The sequence below is a fragment of the Rhinolophus sinicus genome, linkage group LG12 (genome assembly GCF_036562045.2).
Source record: "Rhinolophus sinicus isolate RSC01 linkage group LG12, ASM3656204v1, whole genome shotgun sequence".
In the NCBI taxonomy this organism is placed as follows: domain Eukaryota; kingdom Metazoa; phylum Chordata; class Mammalia; order Chiroptera; family Rhinolophidae; genus Rhinolophus; species Rhinolophus sinicus.
The window spans coordinates 46860801-46876953 of NC_133761.1; the positions used below are offsets into that span (position 1 = coordinate 46860801).

At 43.5% G+C, this 16153-nt stretch overlaps 1 protein-coding gene across 9 annotated transcripts in view; it reads left to right on the top strand.

The window, feature by feature from the left end:
* LGALS8 (galectin 8) overlaps positions 1-16153 on the top strand; it is a 42575-nt gene that overhangs the window by 15538 nt on the left and 10884 nt on the right. For 3 of the 9 annotated variants that reach the window (XM_074316751.1, XM_019746960.2, XM_019746968.2), the window contains exons 2-6: positions 1408-1555; positions 8909-8997; positions 9898-10108; positions 11377-11532; positions 15733-15789. In XM_074316751.1, coding sequence (XP_074172852.1) covers positions 1514-1555; positions 8909-8997; positions 9898-10108; positions 11377-11532; positions 15733-15789 — 555 coding nt within the window. In that variant the 5' untranslated portion in view covers positions 1408-1513. The other 6 variants (XM_019746964.2, XM_019746969.2, XM_019746966.2 and 3 more) reach the window with 4 other exon arrangements.

Sequence of the window (16153 nt, forward strand, 5' to 3'; positions counted from 1 at the left end):
CGGTCGTCGCTGTCCCAAATCAGTGATGGGGGTGGGTCCATCTCCCGTCAGCCCGCCGCCTGTGGCGCGGGGGTCCCGGCCTGTTCGGTGCTTCATCTCCCTCCAGTCGAGGCCGGCGATCTGGGGAGGCTTCTTGTCTGGCCATTTAAATGACAGGGTCTTAAGTTTAGTGACAGACCCCGCAGCTCTCCCGGTTCGCTCTGAAGGCGCCCTGTGAGAGGCCGAGTCACTGGACTCCCTGTTAAACGTTAGGAAACGCAGGTTATCCGCATCGCTTTGTTGGTTACAACGTAACGAAGGCTTCCTGCGAGGTGGGTGGTGTCCGGGACCGCGGGGCCTGTCGCTGTGGACACTCGGGGATCGACAGGCTCCGGAAGCCTGGGGCTTAAACCGGGCCCCTGGAGACTGTGTGCGCTGAGTGTGGCTCTGGGTTCTCTGCGGCCTTCCCTTTCGGTCTCGTTCGTACTTCCGTTGCACGAAAGTGTAAGGTCGGCGTTGCATTAGGTGCTAAACTAAGGGATGCGGTGTTTTCTTGCTCGGGACGGAGTGATAGCTCCAGTCCGCGCGTGCAGCGGGGCAGAGTCAGACGGCGGGCGGAAGGAGCGCAGGAAGCTTAAGTTTTGTCGATAGGCACTTTTTAAAGAACGAAAGTATAGAGGAATCCAACATCGTGTTAGTCTCAGGTGTGCAGCGCAGAGACTCCACACCTGTGTACCTTACGAAGTGACCGCCGCGATAGGTCCAATTACCATCTGCCATCGTACAGTTATTACGACATCATTGTATTTTCTATGCTGTATGTTACATCCTCGTGACTTGCTTATTTTATAACTAGACCTTTGTCTTTAAACCCCCACCCCCCTTTTTATTTTAGCCGCAGAGAAAACTATATTCAAGAGATTGGATTTCTTTCCCTTTGACTAGTTTAATTTGGAAGAGGAAGAGCACTCACTCTCTTGTATTAATAATAATAGCTAAAACTTATCTATTTCATTGTTTTATTAACTCATTTAATCTTCAGCACAAACCTGTGAGATGAGTAGTATTATTATTCTCATTTTATACATGAGAAAAGTTAAATGAATGTCTCTGATAATTGTACAGCAGTATTTGCTATTATTTTATTTTAGTATTTTTATTTTTTGTTTTCTTTTAATATTTTAAATAAGTTCCGTGTTAGAAATTTTCTACTGATGTAATATTTAAATCAATATTTCCTTCACTCATTATGCCAAATTATTTAGTATATAAGTACACTAGGGAAGATTTGGTGTCAGATCTTTCATTGTAATGGCATCCTGTCATTTGGTAACTATCAGTAAAATAATTTATAATTTAAATTTTAAAATAGTTATGATATAAAGAAAAATGATGCATTTTCTTTCCCTCTGTTTTGATTTTACACAGGACAAGTGCCTGTTTCAATCTGGGAAGCTTTTAAACGAAACGTGATTAAAATCTTAGCTCATACACAGAAGAGAGACCCCAATCAACAATAAGGTGGAAAAGAAGAATGTTGTCCTTAAACAACCTACAGAATGTCACCTATAACCCGGTAACATTTCTATGAAATCACTTTTTACCGGTTGCAGGACTGAGAGCAAATCCAATTGGATAGTAATTATCTACTGCTGGGAGTGGGGGGTGGGGCAAGAATAAAATTCAAAACATATGTAAAGCACCCACTGTGTGATTGGGACTGTGGTGGGTACTTACTAGAAAACACAGAGCCCTTGGAGCTCAGTCTGGTGGAGGACCAGGTCGCAGTTACAATACAAGGTGATGAGAACTGTGTTATGAGCAGAGAACGTGGGAGAACAGTGGAGGGAACCCCAACTTTGGTGGTGGTGGAGAAGGTGCAGATAATGCTAAGACATCATTTTAAAAGGAAAATAGATTTATTACTCTACAGGTGTTTAATTTTCATTTTTAATTAGACCTGTCCATGGCTCAGTTTTTCCCTCTGCCTTTCAAATACCGCATGGTACTCAAGCAGAGAAACTAGTGGTGAGATGGAAAATGAGAAAAATTACAGGTCTTGTCCTGGCTTCAGACTCGTGCACGAACCCCTGAGTGACTGGTTGCTGGAGATTTCAGTGTATGTCCTGGGAAGTAACAGACTTGTTTCAGTTTCCACTTATCTGGAGCTGAGTCCAGAATTTAGGTCTGAGGTGGAGTTGCTGCTTTTTTTTGATAAACACTCTAGGAGACTCTTGGACAATTGGGAGGGTGAGAGTCCTTGAAGCAAGACTCTAAACCAGTCTAACTAGTGTAAATAGGTTCAATTTTTTTTATTTACTTTGTGGCTGTAACTTTTTTCCCCCCTATATTTTAATGTCATTGTAGAAGAATAAAGTACGACCACCATACCAAGCAAACTCAATTTTAGGGGAAATAGCCTTTAGTAGTAATAGGTTTAAAAAGGATGACTTGCTGAATCTGAAATCAGACATTTAAAATGATTTTGTGTGTCCTAGAGTTAAAAACATCTCTAGGTTGTGGACTGACTTTCTGCAGAGGTTAAAAAAATATAGGCTGCCTGCCAAGGGTGACTGAATTGTCTCTGAGCTTGGCTCGGGTGGAGGAGGGATGGATGGCTGGGATACACCCTCCAGTTCTGCTCTGCATGCACAAAGAGGCCTTATGGGAATGTTACTTAGAAAATAATTTCTGGATGAAAATCCCTGCATGTCTTGACAGTAGCATAGTGATGACTCCTGTGATTTCTGGGGTTAGCGCCCTAAGCTGCAGAGGTGAAACAAAAGTAAGATGATGTTTGTTTCCTGGTGCATGGGACCTGGAGGATTAGCGCTGCTGCTGTCAAGAGTGCAGGCCCCAGGGCTCCCCGACGGCATCACTGCTCTTAGGGCAGTTCATGAGCACAGGTCAAAGGAAATAGTTGTTTTGGCAAATAGCTTTTTTCCCCCTTCTCTGTTTTATAGTCAGTTCTTACAAGCAGAAGAGGATAGAGGAAGAAAGACTGAACTGAATGGCAAAAATAACATTTTGATCTGTTTTTAATTTCACTTATTGTTAAATATTCATAGCATTGAGTGCCTATATCGCACGTAAGCTCTTCTGCCATTTGTAGCTAGTTGCCCTTCCAGTGTTCAAAAGACAATGGGAAAAAAAGGAGGCTACAAATAACAGAGATATTTTATCAATTAGGATATTGTGCAAGCTAGACTTAAAAACAACTGTTTTCTTGCATTATGGTTATTTTGTCAGTGATCAAACAATGGGGAGGTGTTTATTGAGTTGCTACTATATTCTTTATTAGGCATTATGAAGAAACAGAACTGTCACTTAATTTTATTTCTTAATGTTTTTAAACTTTTGGTCACATTGGTGATAGACAAAGTCATATTCTGTCCATATGAACTCTTCTTGGAAAAGATAAAAGTAAATTGTATAACTGACCTATGTACATTTTTCGTATTTAATATATTTCATTGACTATTCAACAGAATTCTAAAGCTTAAAATAGTCAGGCTCACTTTTCTTTCCATTTAAATTCAGTGAATAATTTGGAAGACAATATCTTCATACCAGAAATGCCCTCTGTGAAATATATTGCTTGGCAACTCACTATCTACCTAAATATTTTAGGTGGATAGATAAATATTTTTGTTTATAGTGTTCTTAAGATGTGATTATTAGCTGGTTAAGAAGTTATTTAGAACTTGAACAAATTGGTTGTTACTCCAAGTTAATAAACCAGTTGTTAAAGTTAATCCCACCCAATGCTGAAAAACTTATGCCAATTTTCTTAGGGACCTTGCTTCCTTTCTTCTTGGTATTCTAAGTACCTCCCTTGCAATTTAATCTTAAAACACAAAACAATAAAATCTTCCTTTTTAACCTCCGAGGTTCCTTACAGCCTTTGTTCGCTTGTTGTTCTTTGGCTGACCACTTTCCTGAGAGTGAGTTGGTGTCTGCTGCCTTGATTTTCTCACCACAGCTCTGCCCTCTGATTCTTTTTCCTTTTTCTTAAGTTTTCTTGTCTTTACCAATTTTTCTTTCCTTCTCTCTTTCATGTCTCTACTGATCACCTTTAGACCTTTCAAATATGTTTACAATCTGAATGCAGTTCTGGCCTTTCACCTCTCCAGCTCTCAGATGCCCTGCCAACCCTTTAGGACTATGAGCTCAAGACTAAACTTGCCTCTTCCTTCCCCTAACGGGCTTCCCTTTTGTAGTTTCCATTTCTGTCAGGGTCACGGTACTTCTGCCTTTAGCTTGGCAGCTCCTCCCAGGCTACCAAGCCCTCAAGAGTCTGAAGATAATCTCTCTTCAAAATTTAAAATTCATTTAGGTCAAACCTAGTGGTTTTTCATTTTTTATTTTTTAAATATAAAGATAATATATGTAAATCATTTTAAAAAATTCAAAGTATTTAAGGATTTCATTAAAACAAATTTTTCTTCTACCCTGGTGCTCAGTTCCACTCCTAAAGGCAATCGTTTTCTACCATTTTCTTGTGTCCTTGAGAATGTAAGTGAATATCCAAGAGTGTGTATGTTGTGTGTATCACCTCTTATATATCCTGTTGCTTTACATGCATGTACCATATGTACCATGTAACCTCTTGTATACCTGGCTTTTCCCATTTAACACATTTGGAGATATCAGCGCACTTAGAACTTCTCACCTATTTTAATGGCTACATAATTAGTTCATTGTATGTATGTTGTGTAACTAACCATTCCCCTTAAAGGACTGTTTCCTTTTGTGATTATAGCGAGTGCTGTGGTGAGCACCCTTGTATATGAGCCTTTGTGCACATGTGCCAGTATTTTATAGGATAACTCTTACACGTTTTTCCAAAGTGGACTCTTTGGGTCAAAAGCTTTGCTATGCATGTCATTATCTGGATCTTCCTTATTTTTCCATGTAAAGATGTGGCCAGGCCGCCCTTACTGAAATTGACTTCCTTGGTGTGCTTGCTCTGCCCTCACTGATACTTCTCCCTTCTTTCCCTTCTCACCCCTGTATTGAGGTGTCCAAGACACCCTGAGTTTTGATGATTCAGTGGCATAGAGAGCTGTGATTTATTACAGTGAAAGGACACAGAGCCACATCACAAAGGCAAGAGGCACACAGGGCGAAGTGCAGGGGAACCAGGTGTCAGGAGAGCCCAGCACAGATCTATCAGGGAAGCTCATTAGTGACTCACTGACCTGGGTCTGGACGTAGACAACTTCTGCCTAGCGCACACGAAGATTCCAGACTCCCAGAAGGAAGCAGATGTTAGCATAAACCATATCTGCACACACAGTGTCGGCACAGTAAACCACCCTTACCATTAGGCTGTTGGGTGTGCTCCCCAAATCCAGGTTCCTAGACACCTGCCAAGGGGCAGCCTTGTGCGGACGCCTTTCAAGGACAGTAGCCAGGTCTGCTTTGTTCACTCTTTTCTGCACATGCCCCGTTTTAGAAACCATTGAGCCGTTGCCCTGACTTTTCCTCTTAGCTTATCTACTCTGATATTTCAATAATCACCTCTACTCTGACTTCTGAGTATGAGTTCTGGCCCTTCACTGAATGTGTACCCCGGAATCTCCCATGCCTTCTAGTACCTTTGCTCTTAGAGGTCCTTCCAACCCTTCACACTGAAACTGTTCAAAACTAAACTCATCCTTTTCCTCCAGAAATCTGTTTCATCCCCAGTTTTACCATTTCAGATGGTGGCCTTTTATAGAGTTTCCTTTGAAATATCTCTCATATCTTATCTTCACCTTCCCCCCACCCTATGTCTTCTGCCATCAGCCTGGATATAGGATATATCCTTATCTCCTTATGCCAGGTTTACTGGAAGTAGTCAGGCTCCCAGATAATTCCCTGCCCGCTGGATGATTGTCCCCAAACCCCTTTCATTGTGTCATGCTAAAATCTGACCCTGACTCTTTAACTGCTCCCTCACCACGTCTGTCTCTTAGACAGGTTTTGCCTGCCTCTCTGCTTTTGTAAACTGACATTTCTACCTGAACTGGTGTCTTCGTCCTCTCAGCCTAACTATATTTTCCTAGCTCAGATAACACCTCTTCCAGAAACTTTCTTTGGCCACTTCAATTAGAATCTTTATTTTTTCTGAAGCATTTATTTGACACTTACTGCCCCATTTTTTAACATGTTGAATTAGTCAGGGTTTGTAGTTGCAAGCACAGAAGCCAGTCTCTAATTTCAGCAGAAAAGGAATTTATTAAATGATGCTGAGTAGTTCACAGAATCTCTAGCAGAACTGCAGACCAGGCTTGCCAGCGACAGTCCCAGCTGCCAGCAGCATGCTGCTGCACTGTCCCTCAGAGAGACGCCTGTGGCCACGGCTGCCTCTGACCCTGGAGGTAGCTGCTGTCCCCTTGCCAGCGCGAGTACTGCACGATTCTGGCTTCTTCCTGTCACTCCTTCTAGCTTCACGTCTGAGCGGGGTCCTGACTGCCAGAGCTTCATCACAGGCCCTCGCTGCAGTCTAGACGAGGGCTGATGTTCCTAAGGGAGAAGATTTTCCAGATCAGGAAGGAGATTCGATTTTGAACAGCCAAACAAGTATCACATTTCCACTCTAATTATCTTTCCATGGGTATCTGAGTTCTTCCCAAGTGCATTATAAGCTCCTCATGCACAGGACTCCCGTCCTTCTTCCCAGTTGCCTTCTACCTAATAGAGACCCTTGCGTATAGCAGACATTTAATAAGAAATCATAAAAAAGGCCGAGCAGTATGAATCCGATAGGCAGTCTTGGCGAGGAACAGCAAGCCTAACTAGGGCTTAAGCTTACGGTATTGTCTCCAATGTGATCCTACCTGTACTGTCATTTTTTATGTAAATTAGCTAATTGGGAAACAAAGCATCAAAGCTTGAAATTGCCTAGAAAACAGTTCCCTTCTCCTCCCTTTCACGGGAGCAAATAGCCAGGAGTTAGATGAACGGGCTACGGGACCTTTGGTCTCACTCACATGGTCCAAAACGCTGAGTGTTACTGATGAAATGTAGGTACTTTACTAAGCAGGAAGCATTAATGCAGACAACTGAAACGGCAGATGGCCAAAACCCTCAGCGGTTGTTTCTCAGACTGGAGCAGCAGTAACAGTTGTGAACAGCTTATCGGCAGTGAGGCCACTAGATTGCTGGTCTCCGAAAGCTCTTTCCCACCCTGAAATTAAATCTGTAATACAAAAGCTGTGGCTATAAAAGTATAGATGCTTATTATAGAAACCTGAAAAATACGAAGAAGAAAATTAAAATCCCCTCTCAAGAAAACTATGGAACATTTTTGGCTTTCTTCTTTATAGTCTTTTTCTTTGTAATGTTTATTATTAACTTTGTTAAGATTATACGTATAGTTTGGTAGACTTTCTCACTGATATTTATATTACATTTTTGTGTTACCAAGTGTCCTGCATAAATATAATTAGAACATATGTAAAATTTGAAGTTATAAAACCTGTCCTCATTTATTAAGAGATTTACACTATGGAAGGTGCTACGTATTCTTGGAATCGGCCTAGGCCCAGGAGTTCAGTGCGAAGGTGTAACCCCTTCCATACTCTCTACACACAAAAGCCGACCATTCTGCTGTGTGGCTACAGCCACACTCCGTCCACCCACCCCGCCTGCCCTCAGCGGTTGTCCTGACACCAAATGGTAACTGGCTTTGGAAACGTCGTCCTACTGCTTAAAGCATCAATACTCGCTGTGCAGCCGCTGCGGAGTCACCGTCTGTGTGTACGGCCCGCGGAGCCCAGTTTCTGGGCGGTAGGGCCCATTCATGCACCACGTAATCGCTGACAATCTCTTGACCTCTGTCCTGGGGATGTGAAGGTGATGGCCCAGTGCTGCCCCGCGCAGCTCACAGTCTGCGACGGACAGGAGACTGTGCTATGAGGGCCCCTCAGAGGGGCCCCCTCCGCTGGCCCAGGGAGTCTGAGAAAGGCTCCACAGAGGAGGTTGTACTTAAGCAGAGATGTTCATCTTAGGAGCCTCCAATCTACAACTACTTCATGTGGCCTCTCGTTTTATTTCTTATTTCTTGACAGAGCTACTGCAGATAGATTTCAGCATGTCATAAGATGGGTGAGCTTGGCACAAGGCATGATGGGGTCTGGCCTGCTTGGCTTGGCCACATGCTCCCAAATGGAAGAGGGAGGTTGTGAGGTTGGGAGGGAGGAGACGCAGCCACAGCACAGGTGTCCAGCCAGTGGGTCCCTCAGGGGAAGGGGAGTGACGAGGTCTGGGTGTGTCAGGCCCCAGACAGAAAGGCTGGGTTCCAGGTGGTGAGGGGGCAGTTGAGACCCAAATACTGTGCGGAGACATCTGTTGGAGCCTAAGCCTGCAGACAGACCCGGCCAGGGTCGGCGGACGTGGGGCCTTGAGAGAGCCACAGGCACCCAGAGCTCGTCCCTAAGATCACGAGGTTCTCTGATTGCCTGCAGTGTGGCGTAGCGTGCAGTCTGCAAGCCCCGAGGTTCGGCACTCGCGTCCCAGGTGTGGAGGGGCCCCCTCCCCTGGCAGTGAGTGTCGTCATCTCTGTCAGCATCGGCTTAGGGCTGGCGTGGACCTGATCCTGCTGTCCATCCATCAGTGGGACGTCAGGAAAAAGGGAGGGGGCAGGACCTTGCACAAGTTGTTTTTCTATTATCGGAATTATTCCATGAAGTGGAAGTTTTAGTTCACAAAACCCCCAGCCAAATAAAAAGTACTGTGAAGAGTATTTATCGTGTGTCTTTTCCCAAAGAACTGTTTGCAGATATTGTAACTATCTAGCCGTGTTGTTCCCTTATAGCTGTTTGAATAGTGAGGACAGTTTGGAAAATGCTAGGTTCTGAGCAGATTTATAAGCAGCCTTTAAGAAAGTCCTCTTTCAGTTTTGTTTATGTAAAAGCACATTCGTTAAAATTATTTTTCCTAGATCATCCCCTTCGTTGAGACCATTCCCGAGCAGTTGGTGCCTGGAACTTTGATTGTAATACGTGGGCATGTTCCTGACGATTCGGACAGGTAAAATCATTGTATTAGATGCAAAAAGAACACGAATAAAAGTCTCTCTGTGGCTGTGGAACAACCGGAAATAGTAACGTGGGAGAGACATTTTGATTCTCTGAGGCAGGATTTTGCTCTTGTCAGCAGCCTGGCCCAGATGCTGAGGAGATTGGAATGACTGGGTTTTTTAGTTTATTTCTCTAAGTCTGATTTCAGTGTGAAGAATTAGATGTATAGTTGATGAGGGGAACTATGATCAGAGGACAGGGACAAAGTCTGGTTATAGTAGCATTCCCACAGCATCTTAAGGGCTGTTTTGGATACTTTTACCTGCTGTGGGTACAAACCGTGGATGAGGCCGGAGCAGTGAGAGTTGGGCTCGGCTCTGTGTGGCTGAAGCCCAATAACTGGTTGAAATGAGTCGTGAATGTCAAGTCTAAAGAGAGAGCCCTGGCCTTTTAAGGCAACTCTGTCTGTCGTTAGAGAAGCAGGCCTCTCCCGGCTCCGCTCTGCTGTCTGCAGGGCGAGGTCCTCCTCCTCTGGAATCTCGGAAGCTGGAACTCCAGCCCTTAGAGTAGCTGGGTGGGCGCATGTGGTGTTTGGAGGGAGGGGCAAGGGGTGGAAAAAAGGCAGGTGCCACCCGACTTTGAAGGCAGCCTCCAGTAGTTTCCCTGAACACTTCCCTTCTACCCCACGAGTGTCCCTGCCTGCATGGGAGGCTGGAGAATGGAGGTGCCCATTGTGGACGGATGGGCCCTGAGCTACAGCTCAGGCTGTTACTAAGGAAGATGAGGCAGCTAGGTGTTTCGCCACGTGGGTGCAGGCCCAGTCGTGTGCCTCAGCCTGGTTGTCAGGCTTCGGTCCTTTCCCTCAGCCTTCCTTTCTGAGTACTCACGTCGCCCGCCTTTCCTTCCTCAGATTCCAGGTGGACTTGCAGTGTGGCAGCAGCGTGAAACCTCGAGCTGACGTCATCTTTCACTTCAACCCACGTTTCAAAAGGAACAACTGCATTGTTTGCAATACTCTGAAAAATGAGAGATGGGGATGGGAAGAGATCACATACGACATGCCTTTCAAAAAAGAAAAGTCTTTTGAAATTGTGATCATGGTGCTGAAAGAGAAATTCCAGGTAGGTTTTGGAGAATGAAAGTCAAATCCTCACTAATGAGCGTAAGCACACAGGAAGCTTTGCACATTAGGGAACTTGCCCTTCCAGTTCTTAAATCCAGAAAAAGACTTTGGTTTATACTTTTTCTCTAACGTGGGGGCCAGGCAGGTACCTAAACATGAGGTGGACGCAGCTCCTGTCTCCTGCCAGGCGGATTCGGACTCAGGGCAGCCACGTCTTCTGATTATTTCCCCAGCAGGGCTGGGCTCAGTTCTGAATTGGCACAGCATTCTATTAATTACGGGCTGGTAGATCTGGAATAAATGGACAGCTGGGGAATCGTAGTGCAGAGGTCAGAATCCCAGTGTGAAGTTAAATCCTGTCACCAGATGGTTCTTTAGAAGCATGAGATTTTAGACCCAGAGGAGGCCTCAGAAATTCTATGTGTAGTAAATACTATCACTGGCTTCCTTGATGGTTTATTTTTTCTTTTTTTCCTCGAGAGTTTCATACGTTGTGTGTGTGTGTGTGTGTGTGTGTGTGTGTGTGTGTGCAGGATCCCGCTCCCACCAGAACATCCCCCCTAAATTTCCTAAACTCCATTTACTCCTCCCTTTTCAGGCCTTAATGCTTGTGTCGGTATCATTCTTTTTAACACTTGTTCCTATGCTTTGGTTGATTCCTCTGTTTACTTTGCCCGACACAGGTTTTAAGCTCCTTGAGGTCAGCAACCACACTGTAGTCTGCCAGTGTTTTCCCGACATTCCCAACACCGTACCTGGCGTTTGGTGGGGGGTGGGGGGGAAACTCTGCCTCAGGCCTGTGAGTGAGGGCTTTCCCTGCGTGTGGAGAAGCTGGGGACGTGCCCGTGTTTGTTTATTCAGCAAGTTCAACAAGTACAACCCGTCATGTGCAGGGTGGTCTCTGACAGGGCGGCGAGCTCGCAGCGCAGCTCTCCCCCTGGGTTCACGGGGCCAGGGCACCAGGGACCTCAGAAGCCCGGGATGGCTCATGTTTGTGCAGAGGTACACACATGCACACGCACATAGGTTCATGCCTTTGTGATTGCTCTGGAGAGAGGGTCCCTGGCATTTAATCAGGTCAGGAAGTCAAGAGAGGATAAACTGGTGCTGTGATGCTTTCCTTCACAATTTGGTCAGACACGTAAAGTGAAGACCTGTGGGAAATGGGATACAATTAAACCCAAGTAAACAGATTTTAACTTGGGTAAATTAATATAATTAACTGTTTTTTGGGGGGGCGGGATGCTGTCTCCTGTGCCCGTCTAGGTGGCTGTAAATGGAAAACACACGCTGCTCTATGCCCACAGGATGAGCCCAGAGAAAATAGACACTCTGGGCATTTACGGCAAAGTGAAGATTCACTCAGTCGGCTTCAGCTTCAGCTCGGTGAGTGCCCTGCCGGAGCGTGGGGTCGTCTTAAACGTGAGCAAACATCATTAATGTCTTCTATTAAGATAAAAATAATGTAACTACCTCCCTCATTAGTATTAATTCTTGGGATGAAGTCTTTTAGACTAGTAGATGCTATTTTTTGTGTGTGGTAAATTGTATTTGTGTAAATTAATCATGTAGCAAACTGACCTGGTTCTCTATGAGACCTTTTTTTTTTTTTTACTTTTTTAGTTCTGTAACCCAACCTTGCCTTCTTTACCACTTTTTAAAAATTTTATTTTTTATTTTCTTATTTGTTATTCCCATCCCGCCACCTTCCTCCTCTTTGGCAACCATGAGCTTGTTCTCTGTATCTTATTATTAATAGTCCATTGTATAGCTTCCATATCTTGGCTATTGTAAGTCATGCTGCAGTAAACACAGGGGTGCACATGTCTTTTTTGCTTTATGTTCTGGATTGCTTTGGATAAATACCCAGAAGTAGAATTGCTAGATTATATGGCACCTCTATTTTTAATTTTTTGAGGAAAATCCATGTTTTCCATAGTAACTGCACCAGTCTGCAATTTCACCAACAGTGCATGAGGGTTTTCTTTTCTCCACATCTTCACCAGCACTTGTTTTTTGTTGATTTATTGATGATAGCCATTCTGAGAGGTGCGAGATGATATTTCATTGTGGTTTTGATTTGATTTCCCTGATGATTAGTGATATTGAGCATCTTATCATATGTCTGTTGGCTATTTGTATGTTCTTTGGAGAAGTGTTTATTCAGGTCCTCTGCTCATTTTTTAATTAGATTTTTTCTTGGTGTTAGTTGTATGAGTTCATTATATAGTTTGGATATTAACCCCTATCGGATGTATCATTGCCATTATCTTCTCTCATTCAGTAGGTGGTCTTTTCTTTTTGTTGATGGTTTCCTTTCATTATGATTTATTTGGGCTCGCTCTCTTATTTTCTTGGTGGGTTTGGCTAAAGGTTTGTCAATCTTGTTTATCTTTTCAAAGAACCAGCTATTCGTTTTATTGATCTTTTCTATTGGTTTTTAAATTTCAATTTTGTATTTCCTTCTTTTTATTTTGGTTTTAGTTCTCTTTCTGAGTATGTTAGGTGTAGAGTTAGATTGTTCATGTGAAGTTTTTCTTGTTTGTTAAAGTAGGCCTGCGTAGGTTAACGATGCACTTCCCTCTTACAACTGCTTTTGCTACATCCCATTAATTTTGAAAAAGTTGTCTTTTCATTTTCATTTGTGTCAAGGTAGTTTTTGATTTGTTGGACTTACTCTTTGATACATTGGTTGTTTAGCAGTGTGTTATTTAGTCCCCATGTATTTGTGTGTTTTCCAGTCTTCTTCCTGTAGTTGATTTCTAGTTTCATGCCAGTGTGGTCAGAAAATATGCATGATATGATCTCAGTCTTCTTGAATTTATTGAGGCTTGTTTTGTGACCTAATATGTGATCTATTCTGGAGAATGTTCCCTATGCACTTGAAAACAATGTGTATTCTCCAGTTTTGGGATGAAACTTGTTATAAATGTCTTTTAAATTTATATAGTCTAATGTGACATTTAAGGCCATTATTTTCTCATTAATTTTTTGTCTAGATGGCCTGTCCACTAATGTGAGTGAGGTATTAAAATAGGCTACTGTTACTGTATTACTGTGGATTTCTCCCTTTATGTCCACTAATAATTGCTTTATATATTTAGGTGCCCTTGTACTGGGTACGTAGATATATATTCTGTAAGGACTGAATCTTTTTACTACCCCTTCCATACTTTACGTTACTGAAGTCATGTTTTAGATCTTTTTGTGTTGTGTGTGTCTTCTAATTAGTTATTGTAGTTTAGGCTGAGTTTGATACTTTTTTCTTTTGACCTTCATAGTAGCTTTTTACATGTCTAATTCACTGTATTTATTGCATGTTTGGCTTTAGCTGTGAAATTTATTTTCCTTTCTCCTATTTTCTTATTTCTGGTTATGGCCTTTCCTTTTCTGCTTAAAGAAGACCCTTGAACATTTCTTGTAAAGCTGTTTTAATGGTGATGAACGCCTTTAGTTTTTGCTTGTCCGGGAAACTCTCTCTCCGTTAATTCTGAATGATAACCTTGCTGGGTATCACGTAGGTTCCTATCTTTTAGCACTTTAAAGACATCCTGCCACTCCCTTCTGGCCTATAAAGTTGCTGCTGAGAAATCAACTGATAGCCTTATGGGGTTTCCTTGGTTGGTAACTCTTTCGTTTCCGCTTGCGTCTTTCAAGATTGTCTCTTTAACTTTTGCCATTTTAAATACAGTGTGTCTTGGTGTCAGTCTCTTTGGGTTCGTCTTGTTTGGAACTCGCTGTGCTTCCTGGACCTGGATATGTTTCCGTTTTCAGCCTTATTTCTCTAAATAAAGTTTCTGTTGTTCCTTTCACTCTTTTCCCTCCTTCTGGGATCCCTATAATGCGAATATTTGAGCACTTGATGTTACCCCAGAGGTTCATTAGACTATCTGCATTTTTTTAAGTTCTTTTGTTTTCTTTTCGCAGTTCTGATTGGTTGATTTCCACTAGTCAGTCTTCCAGGTTGCTGATCTGCTTCTATGAACTACTCTGCTGTTGATTCTTTCTAAGGCAGTTTTCATTTTAGGTGTTACATTCTTGGTTCTTTAGTCAAGTTTCTCTGTTTCGAAGTTGTCCCTCAGCTGCTCTGTTCCACGCTCGTTTGATGAGGATCCTGTGGCTGCAAATTGCTCAGTTCCGTTTCCTTGGGGTGTTTTTCTGGAGGTTTTGCTTCCTTTATTTGAGAGATATACTGCTGTCTTTTCATTTTATTTGACTTTCTATGTTTGTTTACATGAATTAGACAAAACAACTCTCTCTCCGTCTTGAAAAAGTGGCCTCATGTAGACGCAGCCTCTGTGAAGGCTGTGTGCTGGGTGGTTTGGGCAGGCCAGTAGGAGCCAAGCAGGTGCCTGCTGCGTCTGGGACACAGGACTACCAGCTGGAACTGCTCCAGGAGGGGAGGCCAGGGGCATGTTAATGTCCTGTTGATCCTGCTGCTGCTTTTGTTCAGGGCCGAAATGGGCTCGGGCAGTGTGTCCAGGAATGTGCTGTAGCCACCTTGCACGTGGCTGCGGCCAGAGCAGCTGAATAGAGCACCCCCCACCCTAGTGAGGTGGAGGGGACGTAAACAATGGTGTCATGGGCACCTGTGACCTCGGAGAATTCCTGCAGTCCCTGGAATGCTCCCGTGGCTCCCAAACCTCCCTGTACAGTCACTGTCTTGTTTCTTGTACCGAAAGTGGTCTTGTGTAGCAGCGCCCTCTCTGTGGGCTCTGTGTGCCAGGTAGTTTGGGAGGCTGGTTGGAGCTGGGCAGGCGCTTAAGGGGCCTGGGGCACTGGCTTGCCTGGCCGCAGCGGCTCTCATTAGGAAGTGAGGTGTGTGTGCCAGTGCCTGCAGCTCCTGCCTGCTCCCTTGTGGGGAGGCAGATGCTGCAGTGGTCCTGCAGGTAGGCGGAGCCCCCAGGTAGAGCTCCACCGCCCTGTCGGAGTGGAGGGGACGTGAACAATGGGGCTCCAGGTGCCTCCAGCCCAGAGCGTCCCGCAGCTCCCGAGGTTTCCTGGCCTCCCTTCGTCTTTCTCGTTTGCTCGGAAGCTGCTTGTTCAGTCCTCCATTGTCTCTCAAGAGTAATTGCTACCTCTCTGTGCACTTGAATTTGCTCACGGGAGGGGGTGAGTGCTGTGTCCTCCTGCGCTGGTGCCATCTGGACCTCAGCGTTATATTTATTGCCATAGGATCTCAAATCTAGTACAGTTCTAACGAAAAACCCCCAAACAACAACAACAAAACCCCTTTTTAGGTAGCTAGGGGGTATTTTGTTGACATAGGAGTACAATGGAGTGTTTTTCTAAGATAGTTTCCTAGAGGTGGAATGTCGGGGCCAAAGGTATTTGCATTTTAAGTTATGATAGATACTGCTAACTGGCCCTCCAAAAAAATTTAATTTGCACTCTTAATGATGGTGCCCATTTGCTCACATTCTTTTTGACATTAGTTCTTATTCTCTTTAAATGTTTGCCAGTTCGATAAGGGTTAGGTAAAGGACCTAATATTAAGTGCATTTTTAGATAATTTTCAGGTATATTTTCATGTTTTGTACTATTTTTGATTGTTTGATGTATCAATCAGGTTATATTTGGAATTCTGATGGATGTTAAAAATTAATCTGATCTTTTCTTTAGGATTTAAAAAGTACCCAAGCATCTACTCTGGAACTGACAGAGATAAGTAGAGAAAATGTAAATATTAAATCTTTTGATGAACTGCCAGTTTATATATGTTCTTTTAGTTGCCATGTAAATTAGGTGGCAGGCAGGCTGAGATTTTTATAATTAAGTTTTTAATATGAAAAATTATGTTTTCAGTATGAATAGGCTGAAAGTAATCATTTGAAAATGGAAGCTTGTAGGTCTGTGGTGCCAGGCAGTGTAGGTTTTGCTGAAACTACTGGTGTATCTGCCCATTGCCCACCATTCTATGTACAGCTCTCACTCTTGACTGTTGAATAGTATTGATCAGTATTGAACACAGTGGGTGCATTGGGGAACGGTCTTGCACATGTATCTTCTCCCCATCTGGGAACAAGTGCAATTTAAATACCGA